The 22,452-nt window shown below is 41.3% G+C and overlaps 2 protein-coding genes across 4 annotated transcripts in view; one reads left to right on the plus strand and one right to left on the minus strand.

Moving 5' to 3' along the window:
* The window catches only part of aopep (aminopeptidase O (putative)), a 79,281-nt gene extending 63,968 nt beyond the window's left edge, over positions 1 to 15,313 (plus strand). For both annotated transcript variants that reach the window (XM_084360033.1, XM_084360034.1), the window contains exons 16-18: positions 6,155 to 6,241; positions 6,354 to 6,502; positions 14,497 to 15,313. In XM_084360033.1, the coding sequence (XP_084216159.1) occupies positions 6,155 to 6,241; positions 6,354 to 6,494 (228 nt within the window). In that variant the 3' untranslated portion in view covers positions 6,495 to 6,502; positions 14,497 to 15,313. The remainder of the gene's footprint in view (positions 1 to 6,154; positions 6,242 to 6,353; positions 6,503 to 14,496) is intronic.
* Positions 15,314 to 16,078: 765 nt separating this feature from the next.
* Positions 16,079 to 22,452, minus strand: part of fancc (FA complementation group C) — a 29,815-nt gene continuing 23,441 nt past the window's right edge. For both annotated transcript variants that reach the window (XM_084360842.1, XM_084360841.1), the window contains 4 exons: positions 21,854 to 21,968; positions 19,320 to 19,494; positions 17,978 to 18,193; positions 16,079 to 17,014 (listed from right to left, as the gene is read on the minus strand). In XM_084360842.1, coding sequence (XP_084216968.1) covers positions 16,862 to 17,014; positions 17,978 to 18,193; positions 19,320 to 19,494; positions 21,854 to 21,968 — 659 coding nt within the window. In that variant the 3' untranslated portion in view covers positions 16,079 to 16,861. The remainder of the gene's footprint in view (positions 17,015 to 17,977; positions 18,194 to 19,319; positions 19,495 to 21,853; positions 21,969 to 22,452) is intronic.

Here is a 22,452-nt window from a genome sequence, read left to right on the forward strand (position 1 = left end):
GAATGCATCCCAAGCTATATAATCTCCTCCAATTATAAAAAAGTAGACGGTTTCCTCTGCCTTTCCATCCCAAGGCGCACCGCTTAGTAATGTGTAGTAAATTCTGCTGTAATGGCATCTCTCTTCTTTACAGCCACCATTACTGACTAAATCCCACAAGTATTCGCTTCATGTTTTAGTACTGCACAAAGTTCCTTAATGGTACTATTAACGATGTTTGTGAGTACGTGTGTGTGCGTGTTTGTGCTCTGCAGCTGTGTGTGTTGGCGACTGAGGAGTTCTTACTGTACAGCGCCGCCTCTCAGTACAGGAGTGTGAAAACACAGCTGCGGCACGGCCCGTAAACCGTCCACGCTAACCTTCGTCGTTAACACATGGCTCGTCTTGAAAAGTAAAATTTTATACATATTTAGTTCTTTACAAGTTCTTATTAATTATATGAGCTGTTTTGTTAGGGCAGTAATGTATATAATGGGGCTCAGATGTTGGCTGAGTGGTTATTGTATTGAATCCAGACTAAAGTTGCATTTAAAGGACGTTTTTATGATTTATGTTCCAAACTCAGGCTGCATATACAAGTTCCCACAGATAGAAAAAATGTTGCCCCTAATTTTTCTGTTTCTGTGACTTAAAGGAGAATGCTCATTCTCAGGTTCATCATTTTATTTTGGGTTACTACTAGAATAGCTTTACGTGCTTTAATGCTCCAAAAAAACTTTTTCTCATACTGTCCAGTGCTGCAGCACGGTGTTCCCCCTCCACCTGAAATGCTCTGTGTTAGTTCCTGTCGCTTTAAGCACCCCCCTCTTGAATACCCAGTGTGCTCTGATTGGTCGGCTCACACAAGCCTGAGCCGTGTCTCCAGTCAGCTCTGTTGTGTTTTCAGCTTCCAGTTGGCTTAATTTCTACCATGAAGAATTAAAGCTGGGACTGCTGACAAGGCATTTCAAGCCCATCAGGAACAGTGTTTTCTGTCAGAAAGAAGAGCTCCAGCTGCCGTGGTCTTTGGGCTTTTTCACTTTCAAGATCTTTTACATGCACAAGAACATATACAACACACCGAAGGAAAGGAAAAAAACTGAAAAAGCACAATAGGTCTCCTTAAACTCACTTATTAACCTCACAGTTACAAGCCGAGGCCACTTTACGTTGAGCCTCGGGTCCAGCTTTATGTTCAGACCTCTTCCTGGCAGATGAAATCAGATTCTCATCTGCAATTTCCAGGAAAAACTTTTAGCCTTCGCTAAAAATACACAGGGCCATTATGCACATAGTCATGCATGGAAACACACACTCTCGCTCTCGCAAACATACACACACCTGCACGCACCTGTCTGGAGGCAATGGTCCTGTCCTAATGTTGGTAATCTCATTCAGGAGAGGTTAATCACCTACGTCTCTCCTTATGAATTTGCCCATTTGTTCTCTTTCTCCTTCTTTCTCTCCCTGTCTGTCTCTTCTCACTAAAGCTTTGTCGGACTCTACATCCTTTTCAGAAGGATTGATGACGAATACAAGGCCGAGCGCAATTATGCCTCTGTAGCCCCTTGCCGTTTACCTCATAGAGAATGAGAGCTTTTCAGAGTCGATGGATATTGGATTAGAGGAATGATTCTCATGGCTTCTGAAGAGCGGTTAGCAATACGCAGACCGAGGATGCATCCAGATAGCACAAAACACACGACAGATTGTTCACCCAAAAATAGAACTGTATTATCAGTTTGCATCGAGTAAAAATCTGCTGCGAGTCTGCTGATGATGATTTCATACCGCGTTAATGGCAGACTTTCCTGATTTGCTGTTTAAATCAATTTCATTAATCCATCTTATAAGGTACTTTCTCATTACCACAGCTTAACCAGATGATAGAAGCATGGCATGCTGTTACATATACTTTCACCACCTGTCAGTTGCTGAACACAGAGATGTTTAACGTGGTACGCCGTGTAGTGAAAGTGATAAAGAAGTCTCTGGGTTAAAAGGTGCAGTGAAGACTGGCGTGCAAGCTCAAGTCTGTGTGTGTGTGTGTAGTGAAAGGAAATATGTGGCTGACCACAAGTGTGCGTGCAGCCGGGACGGCTTTGTGAACGGTGTGAGTGACCATGAATACGTGTGTGAGCCGGAGCATGTGTTCGCATGTATGAGAGAGAGAGCATGACTTTTCCCATGAGCCTCATGTGATGTGAGATGCTGTGTGCCTCTCTTTGTGCATGTGCATGTATGTGTGTGCGCGCATGTGTGTAATTTTGTGAGCGGGTACATGCGTGCTTGTGTGTGTCGAAGGCCATCTGCCGGTCAAGCACACAGGACACATTGTCTGTTTCCAGCCCAGGTTAGGTTTACTCCTCCGGTGACCGGAGACTTGACTTGACCACATCAAGTCTGCTTCCACATGTGAAGAAAACAAAACGAGGAAAAGAAGTTATTCAGAATAAATAAACCGAGGAGTGTTTGAGAAAATAGTCAACCGGAGTTTATTTGTGTAGCCTTTCATCACAGTGACAGTCTCAGTGGGCTTCACAGACTGGAAACAAAAATGGCTTCTGAAGTGAACAAGAAAAACCACAAAATAAAAAATCTCTAATGGGAAAAATAGAAAAACCTCGAGAGGCATCACAGAGGAAGGGATCCCCTTTCATTTCTAACAGATGCCACTAAACAAATAATAATGATTGTGTAATGGATAGAGCTGCAACAAACAATTATCAATAAAAAACGTTTCACCCAAGTCAAAGTTGACGATCTCAAGTGCCTTGTTTTGTCTACAACCCAAAGATATTCAGTTTGCTGTCAATGAGGAGCAAAATCAACCACATTTGCATTTATTAAGTTGGAATCAGAGAAATATAACTTTTTTTCCTTAAAGAAATTAGTCAAACCGATTAATAACTGCCATTATTTGGCAATTGGCAGTAAAGGAGCACAGATATATAAGTTGATAGTAGAGTTAGTATCGGAAAATGTCTTGTCATTCGATACCAAATTTCAGTACCTAAGGAGTTCATCTCTTGGCGACAGTGAGCCAATAAGCAGTTGCAATATGCAGCATGCTTGTTGTACCAAGATCTACCAATTCTGAGTTGTCTTGAGTTACACCTAGACATGGGGCTCACCATGTGTACTGTATGTGTAATGTAATATTTAGGAACTTACTTCTTTTAATGATACCCAGCCCTACATAAAACATCTGTATTACCACCTCAATTGTGACGCTTTTGTCGCTTTTATTGTCTTGATTGTAAATTGGACCAAATAAGCAGTGTGAAGTGGCCGGCTCACTGCTTTCTGACATTTAAGAGACCAAATTTAATCATAAAATCAACTAGCAAATCAGTCAATAATGAAAATAATTATTAGTTGCAGCCCTAGATGAAAGACAGAAACAGTAAAAACAGCTTTAGCTCAAAAAGATCAAGCTGTTTATGAGGCTGGTATACAGTATGTGGACATGTCCAGACTACTGTAACGTCTGTCCTATCTTTAAGATTCTTGTTTTGAGATGTCCCCCTCCGGTTAAAAATGCGTTTTTCTTCTTGTTCCCACAGTTGAATTTTTGAGTGTCACTGTCCAAAATGATTTATGTGCAGAGTCTGACATAGAAGGCTGTTTTTACGTTCATTGCATTACATTTTTTTTTTTTTGAAAATCTTATTTTAAGAGTCTGGCCTGCAGTATAAGCATTATTCGTGACATCACGAATAGTTTGGAAGCCGATCCTGCAGCATACGCAAGTGTGATGTGGAGAGAAGTAGAATATATCTTCTGTCTGTTGAAAGAGGAAGACAAAGTGGAGATTTATTTTGTAAGCCTTCATACATGTGTGGAAGCATCATTATATGTATGTGGCGGTGGTGGTGAAGGGTGAAGGAGGGGCAGGGGTGCAGTAATAAATGAAGGAATGTCACTGTGTTATTGCATGTGCTGTCAGAGAGAGGGGCCCAGCGAGAGGAAACAGAGTTTAAAAAAAAAAAGGGTAAGGAGAGGTGCACCAGGCAGCTGCTCTGCCCCAGGGCTCTCCCCAGGAATGTAACCCAGTGCAGAGAACAGCTGCTGGGGCTACGCAGGCCAGAAGGGCAGGGCTGGCACCAGAGGGTACACATACTGTACACACACTTATGAATACAGACACACATATATCCTTATTCCTGTGCATGTTACACTTACCTTATACCCCTTTGCTTTTTGTCATGTCCGGTTTGGGTTTTTTTGGAGCCTCGCAGAGAAAACAGAAGCAGAGAATGTACGGGAAAAGGAAGATTTTATATTTTGTTGGAAGAGGAACTAGAAAGCCCCTCTGAGACCACTTAAACTCATGTTTATTTAGCAGGTTGCAGGAGTAATGTGAGGATTTAAATTTAGTAAATGGAGCGTCGCTCAGTCTCCATTCTCCTGCTGCATAAACAGGTGGAGGACGGCGCTACAATCAAAGCAAAAGCTCCTATTAAGAGTGTGCTCACATTCGCGCAGAACTCAGGTAGATCCATTTGGCCCCTTTCTAGTGCACATCCTCAAAATGAATATCTGTACGAGCGCTGTGAAAATGCCCAAAGCTTGAGCTGTTGAAATAGAATCAATCACCAAAAAAAACCCACGCTTGGTCACTGTACTCTCCAAAGGACTAGTTTATCATCCTGAGTGTGTGGAGATAGTTATGGAGGAGATTGAAATACCCACAAAAAAAGCAGCCAAGTGAAACTGTCAGGCTTTAAAGAAGTGACAGTGCTTTAAAAGATTTTTCATCTGGATCTTTTTTATCGCTCTTCTGTCTCTTTTATCATCCCCCTGTCTGTCTCCTACACGAGAGCGTATCCATGTACACATGCACTGCGTATATCCATGCCTGCCTGCGCACGTGCACGGGCGCACGTGCACGCTCGTAGCAGATGATGAAGGATGATGGCTGAGGCGGGGACAGAGCCAGTCTCTGATCTCTCCTGTAACCTCGGCAACAGAGCTCCTATTGATCCTCTGGGAGAAAGGCCAGGCATTAGCTCTCACACACATGCAAACATACAGTAAAAACACACTCGCACACACGCACACACAGCGAACACACACACCGAACACACACATGGACAGAAGAATTGAATAGAACTTTTAAACATGAACTTTAGATCGAGATGGCCTGCTTTCTAAAACAAAGTTCACGTCTGTTAATCCTCCGATTCTGGATGAATTTATTCATTGTCAGACGGGCAGCTTTGTCTCCCGGCTTGTCAGATGAGCTGTTTGTCTTTTGTTACTGCAGCTGAGGGAGATCTGATCACATTAACGTGAGTGCACTGGAATAAAATGTCTTCCACAAGGGGAACTTTTTGAAGAAATAATTGGTGATATTATTTATTTTTTTTGTGGTATGACCTGTATTTAATCCATCCCTCTAACTGCACTGTAACCAGGGTATGTATAAGTTGCTAAGGCTTGAATGTGTTGAGATCGATCTTCTTTGGATGAACAAAATAAACTTAGATTACAAACACTTACGTTCATCCTGTACAACTTCAGACGTAACATAGAGGCATATTAGAGGACTAATACAGGCAAGTGCAATTCTTTTAATTTTCTATATAGCTTTAGTTTGAATTGATAAAATGGGGGAACTAGTCCGCTACATTCAAGATGCTTTTATAGCTTTTTTTAGTCTAATAAAAACATAAATAAACAACTCTATTAAATGCCATAGTCATATAAACACAAGCAAAATAGCTGTCACTGACATACCTCAGTCTGAAAAGGCTACCTGGCCCGTTGTTTACCGCTCACTACTGTCGTTGTGTGTGCTTCATGCTAACGTTAGCCGCTGAACGACAGTCTGTCGCCACTCAGCAACTCATTCTTTAGCTTTAGGGGCTGAAGAACGACAACAACAGACAACAGATTTTTTTTGTCCAAGCATTTGATTTATTAATTGCTGTCGTGATGTTGAGACATTTTCTACAAATAGCAAAAAATGCTTCTGAAAAAACTTGCCATCCCTTGCTTTAATGCCTAATTCACTAATGTTCTTGTCTTTGATTTCTTGGTTCTGTGTTGGTCGATGTTGACAGTACTGTGCTACCATTGCTACTAAAAGTCTAGCAGCAAGCTGAATTCATATTTGTGTTTCTCTTTGCATTAATAGTAATTGTATTTTTTCCTCTGTTTTGGCTTCCAGGTGCGACATCGCTGGTGTGAGCTGGTGGTCAAACATGAGTACAGTCAGGCTTACGGAGACGTGGAACACTTTCTGGTTCATGATCAAGTAAATACAATGAAATATTCAAACACTTTTCAAAACTCTGATTCAATCTGAGAGAGAAGCCTTTACATAATAAGGACAATAATCTAATTGAGTGTGTATGTGTGTGTTCCAGGCCATGGGTGTGTATCTGTACGGGGAGCTGATGGTTCAGGAGGCCACTGAGCAGCAGGCTTTGGCCTGTCGCTGCCTCTCCTTGGTCCAGGAGGAAATGGACCAATCGGCACGCAGAGTGGTGGAGGAGATGGTGCTGTGACGATGGAGGTGAAGTCTCTTTCTTAGTTTTTCATCAATGAAAAATTAGTGCCGACCATGTTGTGTGTCAGATGCTAAATGGACCAAAAAGAAAACATTTTCAGCTTCTTCTTTTCTACTTTTGTTTTTTCGACACCTTTGGAAAATTCGTTGTAATTTTACCTGCTCTCAGTGGCACTGAAAATGGGTAGAAAAGACATCAGGTCTGCTAACAAGCTGTATCAAAGATGTAAAAATAGATTTGTGTAGGTGTTCAGCTGCTTCAGTTTAGTTTTAAATCTTTTAACTGGCCGGTGGAGAAGAACCAAAAACACATCGGTGTGACAAAACATTTCAGAGTATTTCTCAAATATTCTGTGTCATCTAATCGTGAAACAATATTATTATTCCTCCTCAGTAATTATACAAATCACAGATGATATCCCTATCTCACGTCTGACCTTTCAGTCTGAGCTGGCGACCGTACAAGAAAGCTTTGTGTTGAATTGATCCGGATTCCATCTGCACCAGCAGACAGTACACACTTGAGTCACTTGGCTACCTATACTTCACATTCCTCCCTGAGCCCATTTAGTGTGTGTGTGTGTTTGTGGACTCAGAATGGGGCCTTTTCCGTGGTTTCACAGCAGCGCCATCAGGATGTGTTTGTCAGAGAAGGAATTCGGGAATGTGTTCCTCAAACAAACGAGAAAGGGGAGAGAGAAAAAGGGAGAGAACGGGTCAGCGAGCGTTTTCTGAGGGGCTCGGGACACGTCTCTGCTCAATGTGGGGTGATTTTTACACTGTGTGTGTGTCAGCCACTGAGGTTTTTGACGATTCAGAGCAGTGAGGGGTTTATTGGTCTCACACTAAATGCAGGGAAGAGAGAAATTTATGGTTTCGACAGACCGACAGAAAGAAAAAGGGAGGAAGAAGGAGAGCAGAAGGGAGGAGGGGAGTGAAGACAGGTCTCTTTGAAGCTGCTGATCTTTTCATAACAGTCTTGCTATTACTGACACTAACCTTTGAATAATGAGCAGGCAATTAAACAGATCTTGGCTCAACAATTCAACTGCACAGTTGTAACCCAACTCTTCTTCAAAGCTCTTAAACAATACAGTAGTGTGATATGGATTGAATGCTACAGCTATAGTATTGTGAAGACAAGCCGGTGGGGAGTGATGAATGATGGCTCATCGTGAAGGTAAAGGTATGCTAAAGGTCCCGAACTGGAATCACAGCGAGTACACAAAATCAAAACTAAAGAAGGAAACATTCTTTGTTATTATTTAAAGGTATTGAAGGGGACGCTGGAGAACGATAGATGATTGATGTTTTAGTCTCATTCCCAGGTAGTCAAATACAGATGCTTTGGGTCAGTTTTTCGTAACCCAAAGCATCAGTATTGGACTACCTGGGAACTTATCTTTCTCCAGAATTGCCTTGTCTGCCTTTGAGGTTTTAACACTCATAAAAGCCTTTAAAACGTGATTCATTGAGCCTATGTTGCTGTTGATTTTTTGATCTATTAATCGATTTAAAATCTAAAAAATGTGAAGACATTTTGTAAAACTGACGAATGTGACAACTGACCAGCAATCACCAAACCCAAAGATATTAAATTATAGTGATGTAAAAACAGGGACATCTCTCTCACACATTTGAGCAGCTAAAACGAGCAACTGACTGCATGTTTGCTCGAAAAACAGCTTAATTACTAAATAGTGTCTAATCAGTTGTCAAAATTTTCCGTGCGTGAAGTGTGGTTCTCCCTGATGATGATTCAGATTCAGATTCTGATATTGACAAACTTTGATTGATGCCTCTTTTTCAACCAAGCCATGCTCTCTTTAATCATACATCCAGAAATCTCCAATTTAAAAAAATACCCACAGTTATTATAACTTTCTCAGAAAATTGTTGTTGTGAAATCCGTCACTCAAGAAAGAAACTGATTGGGAAAATAGGTTTGAAATTGGCTTAAAAGTTTAACTTTGGCTTAAAACTAACATCAGTCGTTTCATATTTCATGGTTGTCTTAACAGAACAGTGTTAGAAATAAAGAAAGACTAATATTAGAAGAGCCAGAGGAAAATGTTCCTTCCATTGTAAGTTAGAGATGGCAGGACTGAGCCAGTGGCAAGTATTAGTAGTTACAACACAGCAGTTAATGTTGACTTAACCCTCAGACTTAAGATCAAGGATCCCAATTAGCTTCTGAAATCAGCCAGCTGTGTTATTATCTTGTGGCCCCCAATTCGGTGAAGACCAGGTCAAACAAGATGTCTGTGACCTTGGTCAACGCGGGCTGCGTCAAGAGGTGCTGCTAAACACTTGTCCCCATCAACCTGAGTGACTTACAGCTCTAAATCCTTTTTTAGGCCGTGACCGAGCCTCTACAAGACGGGCTTTTATCTTCAGACACACACGCGCACGCTCAGACACACACGCGGACAGCTTTATGCATTTGCACAGGATGTGAAAGGCTTTCTAGACAAGTGCTCGGCATCTGGCTCAGTCCTGATAAATCTCTGTGAAACACACACACACACACACAATCGCACGAACGTATATAGCGCCTATCTGTCTGTGCCCGCAGATCTTTTGTCATCATCCTTCACTCCCTCACTACATCTCCCTGTGGAGCCTCACTACAAGTACAGGAGGAATGAAATGGGGCCGCAAAGACACCTAAAAGAATAGAAGAAGAAAAGAAGCATTTAGAGATTAATATCCTAACTTTTACTATTGCTTCCCTTTGGACTGAACAGTACCAAGCCTCTGTAAACATCAATGCATCATGCTGGTCAACTCAGCTCAGGTCCAGATCTCTCTCCAATTAAAATGATGGATGAACCAACCTCTTCACCGCTTTTTCATATCGCTCTGTGGGGAGACGGATTCATGTTTTACTGCTCAGTTTGTGTTCCCCCCTTAAGTCGAGCAGCCCTCCACGTACCCTTTTAGACCCTCACACACGGACCCATAGTACAGTGGGATTAGGCTGAGGCGGGCTGAGAGGGTTTTAACTGAAAACAACATGTCTGTCAAGGCGCGCTCCCTGCTCTGTGTTTTTAAATCTAAAAAGCACAACCCTTTAAAAGGAGAAGGGTGGTCTCTCCCTGTCTTTTTTTTTTTACATTTTTTTTTTTTTATCCCTGCCTCCCCGCTCACTCCCTCGTTCTTTTCTTCCCCCGGTACATGCCTCTGGAATCCCTCTTGATCCGCTTAATGAGGGGCATATCGCCGGGTTAGCCGAGCGTGGCGAATGGGAGAGGAGGAGAGGGGTAACCAAGGAAAAGCAGTGTGAGAGGGAGACAGGATCTACAGGTCCTGTCTTTCATGACTGTGCTAAAGGATGAAGAACAAAGAAAGTTAGAGACTTTTCATTTCACGGGTGCTGCAGGTTAGCGCTGGACTTGAGGATGTAGTTAGAAGAAGGTGGGGGGAAGAAAAAAAAAAGACAGAGAGAAGAAGATCTTGTTCATTCATGTCTGGGCTGTGAGGGTTCCTGGCGTGCTGATTTGTGACTTATGATAAAATCACATTGCCAGGGATTACCACACAGCCCTGACCCAGCCGGCTGCCATGGAAACCACAGCCCCTCCTTCACACACACACACACACGCTCATCCGTCCCCCCAGAAACTTCAAACTAAAGAAGACATGATTATCTAAGAGTGATTGTGTTTGAGGGTTTGAGGCTGATGAGGGAGCCCAGAGGGGTCTTGATGTGAGTGCATTCGTGTAAGAGTGTGTGTGAGTGTGTGTGTGTGTGTGTGTACACGTCAGTCGACCTGACAGACAGGGATTGTATCCTCTCTCCAGCCAGGCACAGAGCTTAGCTGATTGGTGAACAGTGATTGATTTCCTCTTTGTTCACAGTGGCTAAGTTCTGCACCTGAGGAGAGCATGAACCAGACAAGCAAACAAAGGAAGCGAATGAGTCGGTGTGAAAGAAAAGCGAGAGAAGAAATGTTCTTTGAAGTTTTTCTTTTTTCTCTTTTTTTTACTTACAGTGGAGGCTGTGTGTGTGTTTGTGCGACTTCAATTCTCTAATGTGTGTTTATACATTTCAGTCTTCGTCCTCTTTCACCTTCCCCTTCTTTCTCTTATCTCACTTCACTCTTTTTTCCTCCCCTTATCTTCATCCCGCATTTTCCCTCAATTTGGTGTCACCTCAGTCTAAATACACCTCATCTCCTCCAGTAAAACTTTCCGCCGAGACCCTCTCGCTCTGAAGAATTAAACGCACAAGCCTCCTCACGAATTCAAAACACCGTGCAACATTGCTAATGAGCGCCGCGCCACTCTCTCCTGCTTTGTCTCTCGTTCTTTCATCTTTCTCCCGTGCCCCCTGCTTTAACCCTCTGCTTCTGTCTCCGTGCAGTTACGTAGTAGAAGAGATAATCCTGTAGATGATGCCGGTTGCATGCTCTGTAGTTCTAGCGAAGGTGAGAGCCAAGAACCTCTGGAGAGACTCAGTAGTTCCAGTACTAATGAGGCCTGGGGAGACCCAAACCGTGCCTAATGCTGCTGACAGATATTTCATCAATCCGGGAGCAGTGGCCATCATCACCTCATCATCATCTGTGTCTTGTTTTTCCACTTTTTCCTTCTTGTCTTACAGCAGGCACTCGCTGTGTCTTAAAGTCGTATTAGCTCTGTGCAGTATGTCCTCCATACATGTTGTCGTAGTATACTGATTTACAGTTAATATACAAAGAACTTGCAAAGAACTGCAACTTTTGAATGCCACCGCTATTTTAGCTTTCCAAAAAAAGACGGCGTCTTTCTTAAAAGGTCTGTTGCATAGCATTTAGTGGCATCTAGAAGCGTAATTGAAGAATGCAACTAACTGAACACCCCTCGCCTCAAGAAAGAAACCAAATATTTTGTTATTTACCCAAAATATGTGAGCTTTACTGCGTTATGCCGTCATTTACAGTCGCGCTTTCTTACACCTCCTCCTCTCCTCTCCGCTGTCCGTGCGTTTCACCACGGGAGAGGAGCCCAGACAGACACGGAGCGGAGACGAGGACCTTACTGGAGTTGACAGCAGGATATGTTGTGATCTGTTGCATCTGTTTTCCTTGGGGAAAGTAAAACACTTTAGCCAAGGTTATGGATCGCACATTTACTGAACCAGAGCAGCAAGCTCTTTATTCCACTCACATGTTATTTACAGCGCATTACCAGACAGACTCCTTCTGTTTTTACCTTTCAAAATAAGAGTCCCGAAAATACCGGTAAACACTGTGTATATGCTTATGAGGGTGCTAAAAATGCTCATTTGAGTCTTTTTAAGAGTTGAGCCGTATACTGATGATGGTTTAGTACATTGTTTAACAATCATGATCACTTAATTTTTTTAGTCTTGTGATTTGATTTCACTGCGACCAAAATCCTGAGCAAATCTAAATTATCCCAAATTTGGCTTTTCCATAATGCAATTTCCTGTTAGTTATTGGCAGACACACACACTTGCTATAAGCTGGTTCCATCTGATATATCGGCCTGGCTCATTTATCTAGCTCTAGATACTGACAGCAGCTGGTTAGCTTATCTTAGCTTAGCATAAAGACTGAAAATGGGTAAACAGCTGGCCTGGCTCTTCCCATAGATAACAAAATCTGCCTACAAGCACTTATTAAGTTCATTAATAAACACGTTCCATTTTGTTTGTATGAAAACAAGTTGTGGTTCACCAGGATGTTATGTTAACATATTTAACATATTTCCCAAATGTCAAACTATCCCTTTAACATAACGTTTCATCTTAGATACAGCAGGGTAACTCAATGAAAAAGGGTTGACCGTGCTCAAAGCAAATCAGCACTCAAAATCATCCCTTCAGCACTTAAAGTGCTCTAGGTTTTTAAACTTCAAATCACTTTGGCAGTGAAAAGTGCCATCCGTGCATCCCTGGCTGATGTGTATTGATTTCAGATCTAATCTCAGCCTGAGGAAGTGGAGATACAGAGATCCATAAAGCCGACAGATTCTCACACAACACATTTCCACACTGTGAAGGAAAACAAGACTGAGGCGTCAAAGATGAGAATCTTGCAATGATTTTGGAGATTTCCATCATTTTTGGGATGTCAGTTTCAATTTATTGAGACAATTTAGTGTTTCTACTGTGGATTTACATCAGAATAGCTTCTATCATTTCGTCTCCGATAGGAGAAACAAAAGGCTGCGATCCTGTAAAACACCCACTGATAACTAGAAACGCAGGAATTCTCAATTGGGTTACACCACACATTTTGTTTCAAGCATCACAGACTGTAACCAAATCGAGACGAGATGAGCTTCAAAGACAAAAAAAAAACAATGCAAACAGCCAACTGTTTCTGTGAAGTCAATGATCAATAAATCTCAGTTTGTCTGAAATGTCCCAAGAAAAAGAGACGTTTGGAAACTGTTAAACAACAAAGTTTCTCGGAAAAAACTCATTCATCAGCTAACGCCAAAGCTGTCTACCTCGAAATATAATAACTTGTTTAAAGTTTAAAATGCTGACCAACAGTAGCTCACTGTATAACCTTTCACTTCAACGTGGGTGTTGTGTGGCTCCACTGTTGCACCAGCTGATTGTAATGCAAAGCTATACTGTTCTGGACCAACCGCTCCCCGATCAAAACAGTGACAGATGGCTGAAAATGTATTTCAGAACCGGTCAGTCTTTTTTTGGCAAAAATCAGAACATGAGCTGCGAGGAGGTATTATAGCGCTCTATATTCACGACGACAAAATGGCGACTAAACGAGGACAGATGTGTGAATTAGAAATGAGGGCCATGTGGAGCCTGCCATTTTTAGACCTATATTTAGGGCCTGTTAAAAGAGTAATGACCATCAAAGGCCTGTAAAAGAGAGGAATTGCCATCAGAGCGCGTATCTAAAAGGTGATTTATTACAGTCTAATGGGAGGGAAATGGCGCTCTGCACATCAAAGGACAAAGCAACATTGTATAAAGACACCGAAAATATACTTATTCTGCCCACACCGCCCACATTTTCTTCTCTTCACACGACTAAACTTGAATGATTGTCTCTTTAATGTTCTGCGTATTTTAAGGGAGCGGTTGCATTTTCGAATACTATGTTGGAAACTTTTTCAATTTTTGGTGATGCAGTATGTATGCATGCTCCACACAGAAGGTGCTGCAACATGAATGTGATGGATTCATAGTTGGACTTTTATGATCAGACTCCTTAAATAGCCTCATGGCCTTATTTTATGCCAACACTGTACCAATCACTTTGGGTAGCTGCGGTCTCTCTGACATCTCAACAGTTTAAAAAGAACCGACAATAGCGTGGTAAAGCGGAACACTGCCTGACACGCAGCCCGAGTTGCTTTTTTGCTTCATTACAAACGCTGCAAGCACGAGATGAAAGAAATGTGTTCATAGCCAGCCAGTGCTTCATGAGAAAGAGAGATTTGGGCTTGGCTTCCTGTGCCTACTGAGCTGATAATCAGTCCTATAAAACCACTGGCTCAGTTCAGCAGGAACAGGAGTTCAGGCCGCTCACCACCGAACCACAACACACTGGCACTGGTCTCAACTGGGTCATCCTTCCCCTTTAACAGATAACATACAAGAACATCATCAAGAGTGATTGGAAACTTTTTTTCTTCTTTTTTTTTTTAAAGGACTTGAAATGATCACGTCCCTGGTGGCACCACAGAGGATACTACTCGAGTTCAATTCACAATTTTTCAATTTACAATGTCCTGATCGATACTTTTCTTCAATTACAAGTCTTTACTAACCAAACTGTTAGAGATGCACATCGAAAACTATGTTGGTCTAGATTTTTTTACTTTCCGTGACAAAAAAAACAATATCTGTCAGGTTCTTTGGCTAAAGTGGATTATCTGTCTGACCTAAACACACACTGCATTCAGTTTTTGCCTTCGTATCAGGTAGATGCCAACAGTTCAGCTAGAGGATAACGTAGACGTCTACCAAATGCTTTGCAGATCTCTAATCTGCACGTATCTTTCTCTTCCAGGTTGCCGACCATAGACGGAGACAACAGGAGTTTGGCACACGGGGGCGTACGGAGGCCCAGCGCTCACCTCCTCTTCCTCTGTAGCAGCGGGGACGCTGCAGAATCGCTCAGCAGCGTGAACACCAGAAGGCTGTGCTCTTACTCTACGGCCAAGGCCAGCTGGCAAGTTTTAGAGCGCAGCAGTTCCGTTCATTCAAGTCTAGAGAAACAGCTGATGTGTGTGAACCAATAATGATTCCAGCTGTTCCCAGTGAAATACAGTGTTGTTGTCAACATTATTGTTGTGGTAAGAGAGAAAAATGACATATTTTCACCCATTTTAAAAGAAGTATTTCATGGAGAAAGACAGTCACGATTCAGATCTGGAGCTGCTGTGTTTAAGTTAGTCTGTATATGTGTGGCTGTGGAGGTGTGAGTTCATGTCTGTTTAGTCTGAATCCATGATATGGTGCTTAAAAGTTTAGACTGGAAATACCTTCAGGTGAGTCATGTTTTAATATGTAACAAATGACTTTACTCTGGCCTGTCAACACTGGAAAATATACAACAGACAACTTTCAGAGCAACCTGTGTGAATGATGTTGTTCTCTGTGTAATTTAAAGTAAAACTCTTTGATATGTTGATATTAAAATAAAATGATGTTTTCTTTAAATAAATGCGAGACTTTTCTTTAAACTTAATCCATCACTGAAGGAGTTAAACCTGAATATCAGTTAGTCCCTCATGCCTATTATACTGAATTTATATGCAACTAAGGTACAAATATCACAGCCAGATTGTCATTTCAAAGACATCTGTATTACTGAATTAAACATCGGCTGTGTAATGTATTCATAAAAAACTGTTGAGTGGATTCCAAATAATTTTTTTTTCCTTCACAAATCCAGTGAGGAAAATTGGATGTTAGGTTTCTGTAATAAAAATGTTCCTACACAGACACAATGATGTGTGGTGCTCCATTACAAAGTTCCCTCTCAGAGGTTAGACAGGTGTTTGTTGTTGACTGCAATATCTACAACACTGATCAATAAGAACATCTTTCTACTCCAGTCAAAAGACAGAAGAGGATCATTTTTTTAACACTTTAAAGAATAAATCCATGATTCAGATTCAGAATACTTCATAAAATATCTAAGACACATTTTGTAGCTAATCTTAAAGTTTTTGATGTTTGATTTGTAATCAAGTTTAAATATTGCAATAACATTTTTTAGATTAAATATTTGAATAAAAAAAATAATCTGAAATGATAAAACAAGGTAGTTATATAACAGATTATGACACGACATCGGCATGTATCTTATATCGTGTCAATGATGGGATCTGAGTTGTGGTTTAAAGTTTGGGTGGGCCCCAAATTCATTCTTAAATTTGGGAATGGCTGGTTTAACATTTCTTTATTAGGCTGTCTGTGTTTGTCTCTGCCCAAAAACAAGACATACACTTTACAGTCCAGTAATTACTCCAATTACAGCCCATTTTTTTTTACTTTAAAAGCAAAAATATCACAAACAAATCTGCGACAAATCACATTCAATAATAACAAGTGCATTATGTAGCAAACTCAGAACAAAACACAAATAATGCCAGATTTTTAATCATTTTGCTAAGACATCACAAAAATGTCAATATACATTGTGCATTTCTTTACATCTCTGTCCAGCACATAGTCGACTATTCATAAGAGCATTAGCACGGTATTCTCAAATTGAAATGTCTACGCTTAAAACTATGGACGAAACACAAAAAGGACAAAGTCATTTCCTTTTCATAAATAATAGGCAATAGGACATGTTCACAGAGAAAGAACTGAAATTACATTTAATGATTTACATTTATAATATACACAGTGCTGCAAGAATATGTCTCTCATATAAACACATTTCAGCACAAATAATAAATATGCAGAGATAACTGACATTCGCTTGTCCTGTCCTCCAAACCTTAACGTCTTTCAGTCAGCCTGTGTAGCGTGAAGGATTTATATTGTCACACAATTATACGAGTGGGAGGACTCGGACATGTTGTACGAGCTGCTGCTTCTTTTCAGTGTGATCTGTCACTGCTCAAGTGTCCTTGTGGGCCTTGTAGCTGTGTTATGCGTGTGTGTGCGTATATAATTGTAGCCTCTCCACATAATCTGTCCTCGTCGGGCTGTTTTGACACACTCCTGTCATTGTACCGCAGCATGTCGACACAAAAGCGTGGCTATTTGTCATTCTGCAAAGGTGCCCTGAAAAAACCCTGAGCCGAGGATGAACTCACTGCTACGGTGTGGTGATAGGCATTAATCCGCGCGCGCGTGTGTGTGGGAATGCACTCCCACCTGTTTTAGAGTGTGTGTACTTGATTCTCAGCAGGACTCTATATCGAATGCATAAGTGTGTTTTGAAGTGCCTTGATCCTGAGATGAACTCTGTTACGGTCGTCTGATGAGCAGCTTCCTTCGTTTAGTCGGGGCTGCAGTGAGCCGAGAACACACGCTGCTTCATCAACCAGACCAGACTGATCCACCACCTGGACTGACACACACACAAAGACAAAAAGATAGGGCTATTGCTCGTAACAGGGCAGAAAAGCAAACTTGGTTTCTGAAAGGGCATTATTTCAACAAGAAAAGGAACATTACTCGTGGTATATGTAACCGATAATGCCCGATAAGGTGTCCAATATCAGGTGTCCATTAATTCTAAGGGCATTATCCTGTTCATACCATAGTCATAATATTTCATTACATTTTTCACAAGCCATAACTTATTTTCCCTGGCTACACCTTAGGGTTTGACTAATAGCTGGAACAACAGTCATCACATCAGCATCATCACTACATCCCAAAAGGTTCTTATGCAATGGAAACTTTGTTCACTACTCCAGCCTCAAGAAGCTACTTGACTAGCAAATGGAATGTGAGATGATCACTTGTGAAGACCATGGTATAATATGATATAAAATTCAACACCTGATAATTCTAGATGTTTTTTTTTCATCATCGAACCCCCTGAAATTGATGTCATGCCTCTGTATTTCATAATATATCCACATCTTAATGATTTGTGCCCATCCGACATCCAAAAATAAAACCGGTGTACCTGCAATGACAGTTTTTGGACCAAAATGTATGCTGAACTTCTACAATACCCCTAATAATCAAAGCATCTAATATCCAATGCAGAATTTAACCAATAGATTGCCAAAACAACACACTTGTCCAAAGTATCATGCATTATACATGAGGATATACTCTGTTTGCACTTTAATGGAACCTTTTGTGTACCACACAGACCTAAAATATTTATATTTCTACTAAATGCTACTAGTAGTGAGATTGTTTTGTCAATTGCCGTTTCCAAGGTCAAAAATTACCTTCCAGGCTCATATTTATTTTTCGTAGCAGAACAAACTGCACGATGACTCATGTTGCAGGATTGTCGAAACAGATTGTAACAGATTTTTCAGGGGAAGAAAACATAATTTTCTCACCGTCTGTAAAATCTGCGTTGATGCACTCAGCGAGTGTTGGGAGAAAACAGCAAAGTTGACTAAGAGCTTGAGGATCAATAACGGAGATGGCGATGGTTGCTGAGGTTGTGTTGATGACAGCAGAGAGACCAATGATTGCAGGCAGTCAACAGGAAGAGGATGAGCTGAGATCAAGAAAAAGGAGTGTAGGTGGTCCCATGCTTCTTTGGCGTGCACCTAGAAATATGGGTCACATGACAGGTTTAAGGTCAGCTTACTTTATTTATAGACCACACTGGAAACAAGAAGCTTCGCTTTAAGTATCTTTCCTGCAAATAAAAATCAATAGATTTTATAGTAATTCACAAATGATGAGCAAAGACAACCCCATGAGTCAAACGTAGAGTCGTAATGGGAGAGAGACGGCGGCGACGACAGCGAGTCTCCCAGGGTTATGAGAGGAGGCGGACAAACAGGAGACAGAGAGATGAAACTCAGGCCAGCTGGCCAGACACTCACTGAAAAATCAATACTACATCACCCTTTTCACCCGGCTCCCCTCTCTCATCTGTATCTCTCTCTCTCTGTCCTCGCCACTGTCTCATTCTCTCACTCTCAGCTTGGGTTCATCCATAATTCATTCTTTAATGTGTTATTCCTTTTTCTCTGTATTTGTTCTAGGGCTTTAAATGACAACTCACCTGCCGAAAGAAAAAAAAGGCCACTCATTGTTGTTATGTTGTTGAGTTATGATATCCACACTACTTCCTTCTCCTGTCAAACAAATCTAAAAACTTCAGTACAGTGCTATTGTTCACCATTTAGCTACAGCAGTGATAAAAGAGCAGAGCCGTAACAATACGTGGTGAGATAGAACATGATTAAAATGTAAAAATAAGCTAAATAGATTTCCAGATTAAATGGTTACGAAGTAACAAAACCTTGATTCTTCAGCCATGACAGCAGCTCTGTGAGGGTGGGCAGAGTGGTGCTTTGAGCTAAGTGCTAACATCACCATGCTAACATTGACAATGCTAACGTGTTTAGCAGGAATAATTATCTTAATTATCATTCTAACCCTAGCTAATTTGTGTCGTAACACAAAATGCTGTAATGCAAAGTACAGCTGGAGCAGTTCAATGTCATGAGTTGTGTATTTGGAAAACTTCGGCAATCACCAAAGTTATAAGGATCAATCCATCCAATAGTTATTGAGATATTTCAGTTTAAAAAAAAAAAGTGATGGACTGACCAACCAAAACTGCCATCTCTAGAGCCACTCTGCTAACTTGGCTAGAAAAAAGAAACATGAAGTGCCAACACTAGCTATATAAAAATATTTCCATTTTGGAGGAATCCTCACCAGCTGTAGTGCTCTTTGGTGCCCCCTATTGGTGGGGTGGTGGTAGAAGGTCAGCAGCCACAGGAGGGGCCCACAGTCTTCAGGCTCTGAAGTCACCAGCAGCTGGACAGCCACCTGCACCCAGTGGGCACACTGGACCAGCAGGAACCAGGCCTCGAACACTTTGTGATGCCTCCTACAGGACAGGAGGAGTAAGAGGAAGAATTATTAGCACTACAGGTACATGTAGCTGCCAAAACTGAGCCTGTCGAGGTTGCCCCTTCCATGACCCATCATATCATCACCTGCTACCAATCAGCCTGTTTACCTGTAGAATGTTCCAAACAGGTGTTCTTCGAGCATCAGACAACTTATTTCACACATGTGCCAACTTGTTTGAAACGTGTTGCTGGTATCAAATTTAGAACAAGCATATATTTTTAAATATTCAATGAAATTAATGAGGGAAAGTGTTATTCTTTTATTTTTACACAGCGCCCAAACTTTTTTGGAGCTGGGTTTGTAGATTGAGTAGTTGTAAAATGTCAGTCACATGAAATTGTATATAAAGGCTATAAGATGCAGCTAAAATCTCAGTTTGTTCCCAACTTCTCCAGTCTATAAGGCTCACAGTGCTATAAAATAAGGGTGGTCTAATTTAGTTCCTGGCACCTCACCCATCCCAGCCTCAGTTTTTCCAAGGAATGTGTGTGAGTATGTACAACTTTCTCCTTACTCCAATTCAAGCCCCAAACTACCAATAACTCCCACTCAAGTTGTCCAAACAATAAAAAAAAACCTTCACAATATAGCAGAAAAGACAAATTGAAATGACTACTGTTCTATTATGTTTTTTCTCCAAAGTTTTTATGAAACAATTTGGTTTCTAGGGCGCCATACAAACCCTCTGAGAACAGGCTGTCTGGGGTCATTTACATCGTAAGAGCTTTATTAATGAGCCATGACTCTGAGTGGCTGCCAGTAATGCTAGTCCCGCCCCCCACCCCAGTGACAGGAACAATGGATGATCAGAGACAGACAAAGCCTCTATACAGATCTGATTCAGAATCAGACTTTAATCTCATCATTTGTTCCCAGATGTGACATCCCATTGAGGGGCAGCTGTGATTGGCTCTTTCAGCTGGTAACATTCACCCCATAAAAAAAGATTTAAAAAAAAAAGTGATGAGCATCAGTTTTATGCTTTTATTTAGAATGAAATGACATCTCAAGCTAGAAAATCTAACCTAAATCTAGATGACTTTTCCTCTATCTAATGCCACCTCTTCTTGCCTATTGACATTTATAATACTTAACGTTCCATTCACTCATTACAGCAAAAATGTGGGAGGCAGTCCTGCAGGAAGTGAGGGATGGCAGAGCAGAGAAAGTGGGATAGCAAAAGGGAGTGTGTGACTACAGCTGAGAAGACTTGTCAATGTAACAATGGACTGGGCTTTCAAGTTTTTTTAAGCAAATATAGCGAATATGTCTTGGTCCTTTGTTTGTGCATGCTTTTGTCCTGTGCTGAAATGTACAACTATGAAGGTTTGCAAACATTTTTCGTACTATGTGGGATTCTAATTATGGTTAAGTGTTCCCCAGCTTTCTACCCTTTTTCTGCATTTAGCTCAAATTCGTTTTATTCTTCTACCTTTTAGTTCCAGCCTCCCAAACGAAGTAATTAACTATGTATTTTGGATATCAATAATAAAATCAATATTAGTTGAAGGCCTAAAAGAAACTGGGTGTCTATTCAGCATTCATCTGTCGTTCGAACATGGAAAAATGTGCCAAAATGACTATAAAGAAGTGGGCAAGCTTATGCGATCGACTGAAATGTAGGCAGACAGAGAGCTGCAACAACGAGACTATGACTCAAAGTTAGAAGAGCGATACGGATCTCTCAAATTACCCTCTCTTCCTCATCTCCCCTCTTTCCCCTTGGCTCTCAAATACGAACAACAGCAGCCCTCTGCAGGGCTCTGGCAGCTGCATCTCCACTCGGAGCAACACACAACATACTACTTTCCCACCGCTGGCTCGGAACAATGTTTTGGGAATTTTGCATGGAGCTCCAGAACGGAGCAGTGGTAGGGATAATGGGCCCTGTTAAAAACCGCAGCTGGAGGGTATCAAGTCAGCCGTCTCCATCTCTTGGTCATCAACTGCTTTCTGCTTTTTATCTGCATCCATCTAACCAAGGCAGCTCACTCTCTGCCTTTCTGTGTTTCGTGCTGAAATCATATCATCTCCTCTGTCCACTTCCTCCCTGCATCTCTGGTTCTTCTTCTGCATTCCTTTTCTCACTCTTATAGGGCTTTCCAACACTTGTTTTCTCCACAGCTCTCTCTTTCCCAAGCTAATAGCTTCTAATGAGCGCTTGGAGGAGCCACGCAGTGCACCAGGACCTCTCTGCTGTGATGCAAGGGGAAAATATCTGACGAACCACCCCCTCAACAGAAGCTAATGGAAATACGAACACCACACAGGCATTCAGTAAGGTGGTGGAAGCAGGCGCACATTAACACATTCTCTCTGCAAGCACTCCTCACTCTGACTCGGTGCTGCTGCTGCTGTCTCCGTCTCCCTCCTCTTCCTCCTCTGTCAGTCTCTGTAATGAGCCGCTGAGCCAGTTCAGGTGATGTCTCCAAGCCTCCTGAGGCATCTCTGCAAGAACAGATAACAGTAATAATGATTATTTGTAGCATGCATACTTTTAACAATCAGTTATTTTTCACAATATTCGAATCCAGCTATCTAGTCAATTTTAAAGGAATAGTTCCACATTAAGGGAAATACATTTATTTGTTTTTCGTCAAGCTTCAGCTGCAACCTCAACAAGAGTAACAAGAAGTTATTGCTTCAGGTCAAGAAATAGTTCCAGCACGTGGTTTCTCATAAAGCTACAACTGCAATTATTGCAATTTTATTATTGATTAATTTGCTGGTGTTTTGGGATGTTGATTGTGATTGTTTGGTGTTTAAAAATAAAAATGTCCTACTTTGGCTCTGATGCAGCATCCTCTCACACAATATCCGGCCTACAACAACATCTGATTAGTAAAACGTCACAATTATCAGCCGATTAAAACTGAATAATCTAAATCTTTAAAGTAACTTGCACTTTTTCTATCATTGGTTATTCTAAATT

The sequence above is a fragment of the Pagrus pagrus genome (genome assembly GCF_965226575.1).
Source record: "Pagrus pagrus genome assembly, chromosome: 8".
Lineage (NCBI taxonomy): Eukaryota > Metazoa > Chordata > Actinopteri > Spariformes > Sparidae > Pagrus > Pagrus pagrus.